General features: G+C 41.7%; 1 protein-coding gene across 1 annotated transcript in view; it reads left to right on the top strand.

The window, feature by feature from the left end:
* Window positions 1–14,073, top strand: part of LOC128640329 (calsyntenin-3-like) — a 234,948-nt gene that overhangs the window by 62,623 nt on the left and 158,252 nt on the right. Inside the window, 4 exon segments of the mRNA XM_053692821.1 lie at window positions 611–733; window positions 7,104–7,299; window positions 9,972–10,180; window positions 10,609–10,758. Of these exon segments, the coding sequence (XP_053548796.1) occupies window positions 611–733; window positions 7,104–7,299; window positions 9,972–10,180; window positions 10,609–10,758 (678 nt within the window).

Consider the following 14,073-nt stretch of genomic DNA (forward strand, 5'->3'; position numbering starts at 1 on the left):
CAGGAAGGAGAATTCAGGTGTTCTAAACAGTACAAATAATTGCCATCTGTTTGCATTTTCAACCTATGCAAATATATGTAAATTAGTACTTTCTCTCCTGTACACATTTTGGTGGTGAAATTGCAACCAAAAGAAGGCGCTGTGTTATATGATGTGCATGTATGTGACAGGGAAACAGTTACAGTGACCAATATAGGGTGCTGTATCCCATATTGTCCATGTATGTGACTGGGAAACAGTCACAGTCTGCACATGTATGTATGTTACTGCATTTGCCGACACATGTCACTGTGTTTGTCTGCACATGTATGTAAGTCACTGTGTTTGTCTGCACATGTATATAAGTCACTGTGTTTGTCTGCACATGTATATAAGTCACTGTGTTTGTCTGCACATGTATGTAAGTCACTGTGTTTGTCTGCACATGTATTTATGTTACTGTGTTTGTATGCACATGTATGTAAGTCTGTTTTTTTTTCTCCGTCGTGTTTTTCTCTGCACAAGTGCACATGTATGTATTTCATTGTGTGTTTCTTTGCCCTGTAGATAAGTTAATGTGTGTGTCACCCCTATATATAAACATATAAATCTCTTTGCTTTACTGTTGCAGGTAACAAGCATAAACCATGGATAGAGGCTCAGTACCAAGGGATTATCATGGAAAATGACAATACTGTCTTGCTAAACCCACCATTGTTTGCCTTGGACAAGGATGCACCCCTGAGATATGCAGGTATATGACATTGGGGTATATATATCACATAATGGTGTGTATATCACATGGGATGTACATGACACTTCGGGTGCATAATTTCTTTCCAAAGGTATGGTGAGTCCACGGCTTGAGTAATTACTTTTGGGAATATCACTCCTGGACAGTAGGAGGAGGCCAAAGAGCACCACAGTTAAACTGCTAAGAATCACTTCTTTACCAACAACCCCCAGTCATTCTCTTTGCCTTAGGTGCATGGAGGAGGTGAAGTTTAGGTGTCTGAAGAAATTTTTTTATTTAATTTACAAGCAAGTTTTGGGGTATAGCCATATCCCACGTCATTTTTTGCAGTCGGATAGTGGTGGCTTTAAAGCAGTTAGGATCTTGTACAGAGGTACTTACTGCATTTTCCTAACAATTGCTGCCCTAGTTTAGAAAGCCAGAGTTGGCTACTCTGTTCTTTCTTTTTCAAAGGTCTCTGTGAAGAACTGTGTCTTCTCATACCTTGTAACTGTCTACATGCCGGACAGCGGAGCAGGTAAGTGCTTTTTCTTCCAGTTGGGGAGACCATGCACTTAACAAATTAAAAGACACTGCTTTTTAATTGGGACACAGATAATCCTGTCATATGGGTTACACTGGGGCATGAAGCAGGCACTGTAGCATGTGTATGACTAACATTTAAAATCTTTTAAACAGAAACAGTAAAATGTTTTTATTAGGCTTTATTTTCTGACACATATTTACTTGATAAAACAATACAAGTTTAAACTGAAAGTAAGTGTGCATTTTCTATTTCAGCAGCTTATTCATTTCCCCATTGCATTAAAATTAAACAATGCAACATTTTAAACTGTCCAGGAAGCTATTTTTAGTGCCTCTCTGTGTCACAGCAGTAATTTGAGTGTGGCAGTTGCGGTTACATGACTGGCTTTACTTCATAATGTTTCTTAGGGAAAAGTAGTTTTTTTCCATTTCTGGGTGATCCGGTGTTAATTGGTAGCGGTAAGGCACCTCAGTAATTGAGGTGTGGCTTTGCCTGAGGGGTAGTTTATTAAATGTTTTTTCGTAACTTTTCTCACATAATTTTAGCTGGGGATCGATCTTAATTTGGGATAAAATTTCAAGTATATTTTTTCCTTGGCTTATTTTAATTGAATATTAAAATCTTTGAAACTTATCTGTACAAGTTTATTCACTGTTTCACAACATGTCCGATATGGAGCAAGAGCCTGCTCTCATGAATTCATGCCTATTATGTTTAGAAGCACAAATTGCAGCTCCTATGCAATTTTGTTCTTCATGTGTCAAGAATGTCTCTCAGAATGGTGCTGTTAAAATAATTCCTCAGCTTTCTACCCAAGTATCAATGGTTCCTCTATAACTCCTAGTGGAATTTATTTAAAGGCAGAAATTGCTGCCCAGGTATCTTCAGCTGTATTTGCGGCATTAGCTGCCATTCCCAGATTACAGGGAAAACGCAAGAGGAAATATAGACATTCAGAAAGTAAGGTGCATGTCCTCAGTTCTGCTTTCCAAGTTGCCCTTTTCTCATAAGTCTGAGGAGGAAGATACATCGGAACTTTCTGAGGGTGAAATCTCAGATTCGGACAGTATAATTCCTTCTTCTGAGACTCAGGTGGTATCCTTCAGATTTAAGCTTGAACACCTTTGTGTATTGTTAAAGGAGGTTTTAGATACTTTAGATGACTCCGATACCCCTGTCATTGTCACTCCTAAGAAATCTAGTAAACGTGATAGTTTCTTTGATGAACCTTCCACTTCGGAGGTTTTTCCTGTGCCGGACCCTGCTAGGGAGATTATCTCACAGGAATGGGAGAAAACAGGGGTGTCTCTTTCCCGCCTCCCATTTTTAAGAAAATGTTTCCTGTCGAGGACTCCATTAAATACCCTTGGTATACTGTACCCAAAGTCGAAGGGGTCATTTCCACTCTGGCTAAGAGAACCACTATTCCTATTGAGGATAGATGCTCTTTTAAGGATCTGATGAACAAGAAGCTGGAGGCTTATTTGAAAAATATTTATGTTATTCAAGGTCTCCAATGGCAACCTGTGGTGTGCATTGCCACCGTGACTAGTGCAGCATCTTATTGGTTGTCTAATTCTCTTCAAGTAGAGACTTCCTTGGATGAAATTCAAGATAGGATTAAAGCTCTTAAATTGGTCAATTCCTTTATTGCAGATGCCATTTTACAGGTTGTTAGACTAGGAGCTAAAACTTCTAGTTTCACTGTCCTAGCCCGCAGGGCGTTATGGTTGAAATCCTGGTCTGCAGATGTTTCCTCTAAAGTCAAGTTTCTGGAGATGCCTTACAAGAGCAAAACCTTGTTTGGACCCGGTTTGGCAGAAATTATCTCTTATATTACGGGTGAAAAAGGGTCTTTTCTACTTCAAGATAAGAAGAATAGGCCTAAAGGATGTCAGAGTAATTTTCGTTCCTTTCGTAACTTCAGAGGAAAGCCTTCCCCTTCTTCTTCCAAGCAGGAACAATCCAAGTCTTCTTTGAAACCCAATCAGTCTTGGAACAAGGGGAAACCATCAAAGAAACCTGCAGCTGATTCCAAATCAGCATGAAGGGTTTGCCCCCGATCCGGGATAGATCAGGTGGGGGGCAAACTTTCTCAGTTCTCTCAAGCCTGGATACGAGATGTCCCAGATCCCTGGACTGTGGACATAATATCCCAGGGTAACAAATTGGAATTCAAGACGTTTCCTCCCAGAGGCAGATTCCTTCTCTCAAGATTATCTGCAGACCAGATAAAGAGAGAGGCGTTCTTGAAAAGTATACAACATCTTTCCTCCCTGGGAGTGATAGTTCCAGTTCCAGTGCATGAACAGGGTCTCAGGTTCTACTCCAACCTATTTGTGGTTCACAAAAAAGAGGGAACTTTCCATTCCATTCTAGACTTGAAGTGTCTAAACAAGTTTCTCAACTTTCAATCCTTCAAGATGGAGACTATAAACTCAAATCTTCCTTTAGTACAAGAGGGTCAGTTCATGACAACCATAGACCTAAAGGATGCGTATCTTCATGCTCCTATTCCAGAGATTTTCCTTTCTGGACAAACATTTCCAGTTCATGGCCCTTCCATTTGGTCTAGCCACGGCTCCCAGAATTTTTTCAAAGGTTCTGGGGGCTCTTTTGGCAGTGATCCATTCTCGTGGAATTGCTGTGGCACCCTACCTAGACGACATATTGGTTCAGGCGCCATCTTTTCAACAAGCAAAATCTCACACAGAGATATTGTTGTCTTTTTTTCGTTCCCATGGTTGGAATGTGAATCTGGAAAAAAGCTCCCTTTCCCCTGCTACAAGAGTAGTGTTCTTAGGGACCATAATAGATTCTCAATTGATGAAGATTTTTCTGACAGAGGTCAGGAAAAACAAAATCTTTTCTTTTTGCCTCTCTCTTCAGACTACTGCTCATCCTTCAGTGGCTTAATGTATGGAGGTAATCGGTCTGATGGTGGCCTCTATGGACATCATTCCTTTTGCTCGATTCCATTTGAGAGCTCTCCAGTTGTGCATGCTCAGACAATGGAATGGCGACCATGCGGATCTATCTCAGAGAATAGAGTTAGATCAGTCATCAAGGGATTCTCTCCCATGGTGGATTTCTCAGGAACATCGGTGTCAGGGCACATGCTTTCGGAGACCTTACTGGGTGATCGTGACCATGGACACCAGCCTGCTGGGCTTGGGAGCAGTTTGGAATTTGTTAAAAGCTCAGGGCCTTTGGACTCAGGAGGAGTCTATTCTTCCCATCAACATCTTGGAGTTGAGGGTGATTTACAATGCTCTATTGGCTTGGCCTCAGTTGTCCTCAGCCCAGTTTATCAGGTTCCAGTCAGACAACATAACCTCTGTGACATACATCAGTCACCAGGGAGGAACTCGTGGTTCCTTAGCCATGAAGGAGGTTATTCAGATTCTTCAGTGGGCAAAGACCCACAATTGCTGTCTATCTGCCATCCATATTCCAGGAGTAGACAACTGGGAAGCGGATTTTCTGTGCAGACAGACTTTTCGTCCTGGGGGGTGGGAACTCCATCCAGAGGTGTTTTCCAGCTCAGTCCTTAAATGGGGGGTGCTGGAGTTAGATCTGATGGCATCCCGTCAGAACGCCAAGCTTTCAAGGTACGTTGCAGGTCAAGAGATCCGCAGGCTGTTCAGATAGATGCTCTGGCGGTTCCTTGGGTTTTCAGGTTGGCATACCTGTTTCCTCCATTTGCTCTCCTTCCATGAATCATTGCTCATATTAAACAGGAGAGGGCGTTGGTGATTCTAATAGCCCCTGCGTGGCCTCGCAGGATCTGGTATGCAGACTTAGTGGAGATGTTATCTCTCCCACCTTGGAGACTATCTCTGAGGAAGGACCTCCTGATTTAGGGTCCCTTCTTTCATCCAAATCTCGTTTCTCTGAAGCTGAGTGCTTGGAGATTAAACGCTTAATTCTGTCTAAGCGTGGTTTTTCTGAGTTGGTCATAGAGACCATGATTCAGGCTCGCAAGCCTGTTACTAGACAGATTTACCATAAGATATGGCCTAAATATCTTTATTGGTGTGAATCTGAGGGCTACTCTTGGAGTAGAATTAGAATTCCTAGAATTTTTTTTTTCTTCAGGAAGGCCTGGAGAAGGGATTGTCATTCAGTACCCTGAAGGGTCAGATTTCTGCTTTATCAGTTTTACTACATAAACGTTTGGTGGATGTGCCAGATGTGCAATCTTTTTGTCAGGCCTTGGTCAAAATCAGGCCTGTCTTTAAGTCTGTTGCTCCTCCTTGGAGCCTTAACCTTGTTCTTAAAGTTTTACAGCTGGCTCAGTTTGAGCCGTTGCATTCCCTAGACATTAAGTTGTTATCTTGGAAGGTTTTGTTTCTTGTTGTTCTTGTTCTGCTCAAAGAGTCTCAGAACTCTCAGCTCAGCAGTGTGATTCCCCTTATCTTATTTTTCATGCCAATAAGGCGGTTCTTCGTACTAAGTTAGGTTTCCTTCCTAAGGTTTTTTCTAACAGGAGATTGTTGTTCCCTCTCTGTGTCCTAATCCTTCTTCTTCCAAAGAACATTTGTTACACAATTTGGATGTTGTACATGCTCTTAAATGCTACTTACAGGTGACTAAGGATTTTTGCCAGTCCTCTGCCCTCTTTCTCTGTTTCTCTGGGAAACGTAAAGGTCAGAAAGCTACTGCTACTACTCTTTCTTTTTGGTTACAAAGTATAATTCGTTTGGCTTATGAGACTGCTAGACAGCAGCCTCCTGAGAGAATTACAGCTCATTCCACAAGAGCTGTTTCCTCTTCTTGGGCTTTCAAAAATTAAGCTTCTGTGGAACACATTTGCAAAACTGCAACTTAGTCATCTCTACATACTTTTTCCAAATTTTTCAAAATTGATACTTTTGCCTCGGCTGAGGCTTCTTTTGGGAGAAAGGTTCTTCAAGCGGTGGTGCCTTCTGTTTAGGACTGCCTGTCTTGTCCCTCCCTATTTATCTGTCTCCTCTAGCTTGGGTATTGGTTCCCAACAGTAATTACTCAAGCCGTGGACTCACCATATCTCGGTAAAGAAAAACAAAATTTATGCTTACCTGATAAATGTATTTATTTATGTATATGGTGAGTCCACGGCCCCACCCTTTATTTTAATACAGTTGTTCTTTTGACTATAACATCAGACACCTCTACACCTTGTGTTACTCCTTTTTCTCCATTTCCCTTCAGTTGAATGACTGGGAGTTTTGGGTAAGAGAGTGATACTTAGCAGTTTAACTGTGGTGCTCTTTGCCTCCTCTTGCTGGCCAGGAGTGATATTCCCAACAGTAATTACTCAAGCCATGGACTCACCATATCCGTAATTAAATAAATTTATCAGGTAAGCATAAATTTAGTTATTTCATTTGGGTGTACATGACACTGGAGGTGTAAATATTTCATTGGGGTGTACATGACATTGAGGGTGTATGTATCGCATTGGGTTCCCTGTAAATACTTTGTTACCCTTTTCTTCTATTGCAATGGATTCACATATACAACATTCACACCCACCATTTCCTCTCCCTGCATTAGATTGCCAGCTAATTCCACCTAGGCATGTCCCACTTTAAGAGATTCTCTATTACACCCACCCAAGGTTCCTCCATATAATGTATGTTCCACCAACCTTAAAGCTGATTCCAGCATGGTCTATTTGTTCCTTCAGTTCTGAGGGATACTGTTACTACCCTCCTCTTCACCACACATAAACCTGAATTCACATCCCAATAGGTGCAACCCACAGCCTGTGTATGCTGTTGCCCCTAAGAGTGACCATCTCTAGTCTGACTCAGTAGGGCACCTTCTGAATGTCACACAAAAATGTTCCTTGTGCTTCAGGTGAGATCTGTGGCTTCAGGATTCATGGCTCCAGTACTCCCTTTGAGGCTGTGGTTCTGGACCGGACCACTGGGGAGGGGCTAATCCGGGCAAAGGGCCCTGTTGACTGTGAGGCACAGAAAGAGCACACATTTACCATCCAGGCCCATGACTGTGGAGAAGGGCCAGAGGGGAGCAACAGCAAGAAATCACACAAGTGAGTCAGCAGCACAAAGCATGGAGTGTGATATACAGTATGTGTGTAATGTGTATGGTACTGTATAGATCAGGGGTCTCAAACTCGAATTACCGTGGGGCCACTGGTCAAGTTTTCTTCTCCCATGGGGGCTTCCAAAACTTCAAACAAAATTAAACTATATATATATATATATATATATATACACACACACACTGTTGAATAGATACTATCAGTCAGTAATGGCTTTGTGTCAGATGTGTACACCCCCCCACACACACACACACACAGACCCCCACACACACACCCAAACACACACACATACCCAAACACACCCAGACCCCCACATACCCAGACCCCCCACACACATGCAAAGACCAACACATACACCCAGACACACACACAGACCCCCACACAGACCCACCCAAACATGCACACACAAACCCACACAAACACACACAGACCCCCACACACACCTACACAACCCCACCCACACATACACACACACACACACCGATACACCCACACACAGACCTACACACACACAGACCCCCTCACTCACTCACACACAGACACACAGACTCACACATACACACACAGACCCCCACACACAAAGATCCACACACATACACACACACAGACCCACACACAAACCCACACAGACCTACACACACAAACCCACACATACACAGACCCCCCTCACACACACACACCCAGACTCACACACACCCAGACTCACACATACACACACACACACACAGACCTACACACAAACCTTCACACACACACACACACAGACTCACACAAACACACACAGATTCACACAAACACACACAGATCCCCCCACACACCCCACACAAAGACCACCCCACACACAGAGACCCCCAATAGACCCCCACAGACCACCCCACCCATATAGACCCCCCACACACAGACACCCCACACACTCCCAGATCCAGACACACACACACACAGACCCATACAGACCCCCCACACATGTTATGGCATGACAAAGTATTTTTTTTTTAACAATAAAAGCAAGCTACACTACAGATATACATTTTATACACAAAACAAATATTTGTGTAAGGCAGCACATACCTTGCTCAACCTCTTCTGCTACTGCTCCTGATGCTGCCTGCTTAGGCTCAGATCATCACACAGTCCAACTGACAGTGACACAACACCCCCAGGCTAAAGAAACAAACTGCTCTCCTACTGCTAACTCACTCCTCTACTGCCAAACCCTGCTGCTATGGCGCCAATTCTATTGCACTGCTCACTTAGGGACTTAAATAGCATTACAGCTCCGCCCCCACCCCCACGTGATGTCATCATCCTTTTCTTGCAGCTCCAACACATGCCCCCTCCACCACATGATTTCGCCATCCTCGCTTCACAAAAAAATTAAGAGATCATTAATATTTTTGAAAATGTTTATTGGGAAACAGCTCTATTATGGTGTATCATTGGCAGGCCGTATTGTAACCGGCCTGCGGGCTGGTACTTTGAGACCCCTGGTATAGATACATCATGTATATTTCTGTTATATGTTACATGTTACATAAGTGTTTAAGATGTTTATGTCACTGGCTTGTCTGGATGTATTATAAATTCATGATGTCAGACTTACTGGTCTGTAGCTTCCTGGATTAGCTCTGATTCCCTTTTATTAAACAGTGGCACCACATCAGCATTACAGCAGTACTCTGGTACAATGCCTGAGGAAATTAAGTCTTAAGAGCACATTAATATTATTTGGTTTGTTCTTCATATGATCTACAGTCAATTAGGTTATTAGTAAAGGCTTTAAAGTTCTATTTTGCTTGAATGTATCTTCCATTGGTTTCTTACTTGTTTTTGCAGTAGAAAATAATTTATTTAGCAGCTCAGCCTTCCCTGACAACTATTGACCGCCCTTCTGGCATTGCAGTGCTCCATTAGTTCCTTTCTTTTTACATATATATATATAATGTCTTCGCCCTTATAGCAGTTAAAATCCTCTTATGGTCTTTCTTTCAAGTCTTTGTACTTTATATTGTATCTAAACTGATTGCCGTAATGCTTTTGATACCTTCCTTATATAGTTGGATTTGAGGAATTAGCATACTTGAAAACAAGAGAAATCTCAATGTATCCTTCCTGGTAAAATATTTTATAAATAAATAAAATAAATAAATAATGCTTCTACAAAAAATGAACTTGTATGAACTTACTGCACACCATGAATTTAGTCTAATAAGTAATCAGCTACTTACCTTCTGTTTCGCTGTTTTTCATGTTCCTACCCTCTGGGCATACGATAACCAGTTACATATACAACATAATGTAATTGATCAATTCAAACAGACTATTTCTAATAGAGGGGAGCACTATATGAAAAATGTCTAAAATGCTCAAGTTTCCTTTCAAAGTTCTGCACAGCAAATGCTGATGGACTGCAATGGGCCAATGTTAGAAAAGACACAGGAATGTGGTGAAAGAGAAATGATAGAGGTGTATAATGAAGATGGTCACCCAGCCCACCACCAGTAATATGCAATTATCCTTTCCATTTGCTTTGTTTTCTGCCCATCTGTCTGCCTCTGTCATACCTGCCTGATGTGTGGGTGTCAGGTAATACACACTATTACTCTTGGCTGCTGAATTTCTCTCATTTTTCTCTACCATCTACCACTCTCTCTATTTTTTAGGGCAACGGTTCATGTTCGTGTGAATGACGTCAATGAATTTGCCCCTGTGTTTGGGGAGCGGGTGTTTCGTGCCTCTGTAACTGAAGGTCGCATGTATGAGCGTGTGCTGCGGGTGCAAGCGTGGGATCAGGACTGCTCACCACAATATAGTCAAGTCTGCTTCTACCAGATCTTGACCCCTAAGGTGCCCTTCACTATTGATAATGACGGTAAGGAACACCTGACCTTTTGCTACTGTCCACATAATGTGTTTATTTACTCATTAAACCACTGTTTCCTCAATGGGCTCTCATCATATAACCTCACACAGCTGAATAAACCAATGACATTGGACCTAATACTGACAAATGAACCATAACATTGTCTCCTCAAACCGTAATCTTTCACCCATTGGCTCGCATCATATAACCCCACGCACCTTATCTGTGATATCCAACCCCATATCTCCAACTGAGTCACGTGTTCTATCTAATCCTAAGCATTTGGCTCTGACGTTTGTTTCCTTTCTGCCTATTGGTTTATCAGGGACATCTAATCATGTTTTACATAGGGACATTAAACTAAAGAAACTGCCATTTAAACAGCAGTTAGACATCTCCTGTGTCTCTCCTCTGATCTGTAATTGGCATAATTGCAGGATACATAAAGAATACGCAGCCCCTGCTGGCGAATGGTGACAAACTGATCAGATTTACTGTTACCGCTTATGACTGTGGGAAGAAAAGGGCTGTTGAAGATGCAGAGGTGGAAATACAAATAAAACCCACATGCAAACCCAGCTGGAGAGGTAAAGTGTAAGTGAGGGCATGTGTCACTGTGAGAGTGAGGATTTGCATCACTGTGAGTGTGAAGAATTGTATCACTGTGAGTGAGGATTTGTAGCACTGTGAGTGAGGATTTGTATCACTGTGAGTGAGGATTTGTAGCACTGTGTGAGTGACGATTTGTATCACTGTGAGTGAGGATTTGTAGCACTGTGTGAGTGAGGATTTGTATCACTGTGAGTGAGGATTTGTATCACTGTGAGTGAGGATTTGTATCACTGTGACTGTGAGGAATTGTATCACTGTGAGTGAGGATTTGTATCACTGTGAGTGAGGATTTGTATCACTGTGACTGTGAGGAATTGTATCACTGTGAGTGAGGATTTGTATCACTGTGAGTAAGGATTTGTATCACTGTGAGTGTGAAGAATTGTATCAATGTGAGCTTATATCACTAAGTGAGGATTTGTATCACTGTGAGAGTGAGGATTTGTATCACTGTGAGTGAGGATTTGTATCACTGTGAGTGAGGATTTGTATCACTGTGAGTGTGAAGAATTGTATCACTGTGAGTGAGGATTTGTAGCACTGTGTGAGTGAGGATTTGTATCACTGTGAGTGAGGATTTGTATCACTGTGACTGTGAGGAATTGTATCACTGTGAGTGAGGATTTGTATCACTGTGAGTGAGGATTTCTATCACTGTGAGTAAGGATTTGTATCACTGTGAGTGTGAAGAATTGTATCACTGTGAGTGAGGATTTGTATCACTGTGAGTGAGGATTTGTATCACTGTGAGTAAGGATATGTATCACTGTGACTGTGAGGAATTGTATCACTGTGAGTGAGGATTTGTATCACTGTGACTGTGAGGAATTGTATCACTGTGAGTGAGGATTTGTATCACTGTGAGTGAGGATTTGTATCACTGTGACTGTGAGGAATTGTATCACTGTGAGTGAGGATTTGTATCACTGTGAGTAAGGATTTGTATCACTGTGAGTGTGAAGAATTGTATCAATGTGAGCTTATATCACTAAGTGAGGATTTGTATCACTGTGAGAGTGAGGATTTGTATCACTGTGAGTGAGGATTTGTATCACTGTGAGTGAGGATTTGTATCACTGTGAGTGTGAAGAATTGTATCACTGTGAGTGAGGATTTGTAGCACTGTGTGAGTGAGGATTTGTATCACTGTGAGTGAGGATTTGTATCACTGTGACTGTGAGGAATTGTATCACTGTGAGTGAGGATTTGTATCACTGTGAGTGAGGATTTCTATCACTGTGAGTAAGGATTTGTATCACTGTGAGTGTGAAGAATTGTATCACTGTGAGTGAGGATTTGTATCACTGTGAGTGAGGATTTGTATCACTGTGAGTGAGGATTTGTATCACTGTGACTGTGAGGAATTGTATCACTGTGAGTGAGGATTTGTATCACTGTGAGTGAGGATTTGTATCACTGTGACTGTGAGGAATTGTATCACTGTGAGTGAGGATTTGTATCACTGTGAGTAAGGATTTGTATCACTGTGAGTGTGAAGAATTGTATCAATGTGAGCTTATATCACTAAGTGAGGATTTGTATCACTGTGAGAGTGAGGATTTGTATCACTGTGAGTGAGGATTTGTATCACTGTCAGTGAGGATTTGTATCACTGTGAGTGTGAAGAATTGTATCACTGTGAGTGAGGATTTGTAGCACTGTGTGAGTGACGATTTGTATCACTGTGAGTGAGGATTTGTAGCACTGTGTGAGTGAGGATTTGTATCACTGTGAGTGAGGATTTGTATCACTGTGAGTGAGGATTTGTATCACTGTGACTGTGAGGAATTGTATCACTGTGAGTGAGGATTTGTATCACTGTGACTGTGAGGAATTGTATCACTGTGAGTGAGGATTTGTATCACTGTGAGTAAGGATTTGTATCACTGTGAGTGTGAAGAATTGTATCAATGTGAGCTTATATCACTAAGTGAGGATTTGTATCACTGTGAGAGTGAGGATTTGTATCACTGTGAGTGAGGATTTGTATCACTGTGAGTGAGGATTTGTATCACTGTGAGTGAGGATTTGTATCACTGTGACTGTGAGGAATTGTATCACTGTGAGTGAGGATTTGTATCACTGTGAGTGAGGATTTCTATCACTGTGAGTAAGGATTTCTATCACTGTGAGTGTGAAGAATTGTATCACTGTGAGTGAGGATTTGTATCACTGTGAGTGAGGATTTGTATCACTGTGAGTAAGGATATGTATCACTGTGAGTGTGAGGAATTGTATCAATGCAAGCTTATATCGCTAAGTGAGGATTTGTATCACTGTGAGAGTGAGGATTTGTATCACTGTGAGTGAGGATTTGTATCACTGTGAGTGAGGATTTGTATCACTGTGAGTGTGAGGAATTGTATCACTGTGAGTGTGAGGAATTGTATCACTGTGAGTGAGGATTTGTATCACTGTGAGTAAGGATTTGTATCACTGTGAGTGTGAGGAATTGTATCAATGTGAGCTTATATCACTAAGTGAGGATTTGTATCACTGTGAGAGTGAGGATTTGTATCACTGTGAGTGAGGATTTGTATCACTGTGAGTGAGGATTTGTATCACTGTGAGTGTGAAGAATTGTATCACTGTGAGTGAGGATTTGTAGCACTGTGTGAGTGAGGATTTGTATCACTGTGAGTGAGGATTTGTATCACTGTGACTGTGAGGAATTGTATCACTGTGAGTGAGGATTTGTATCACTGTGAGTGAGGATTTCTATCACTGTGAGTAAGGATTTCTATCACTGTGAGTGTGAGGAATTGTATCAATGTGAGCTTATATCACTAAGTGAGGATTTGTATCACTGTGAGAGTGAGGATTTGTATCACTGTGAGTGAGGATTTGTATCACTGTGAGTGAGGATTTGTATCACTGTGAGTGTGAGGAATTGTATCACTGTGAGTGAGGATTTGTATCACTGTGAGTGTGAGGAATTGTATCACTGTGAGCTTATATCACTAAGTGAGGATTTGTATCACTGTGAGTGAGGATTTGTATCACTGTGAGTGAGGATTTGTATCACTGTGAGTGAGGATTTGTATCACTGTGAGTGTGAAGAATTGTATCACTGTGAGTGAGGATTTGTATCACTGTGAGTGAGGATTTGTATCACTGTGAGTGAGGATTTGTATCACTGTGACTGTGAGGAATTGTATCACTGTGAGTGAGGATTTGTATCACTGTGAGTGAGGATTTGTATCACTGTGACTGTGAGGAATTGTATCACTGTGAGTGAGGATTTGTATCACTGTGAGTAAGGATTTGTATCACTGTGAGTGTGAAGAATT

This window comes from Bombina bombina, chromosome 9, assembly GCF_027579735.1.
Source record: "Bombina bombina isolate aBomBom1 chromosome 9, aBomBom1.pri, whole genome shotgun sequence".
In the NCBI taxonomy this organism is placed as follows: Eukaryota; Metazoa; Chordata; class Amphibia; order Anura; family Bombinatoridae; genus Bombina; species Bombina bombina.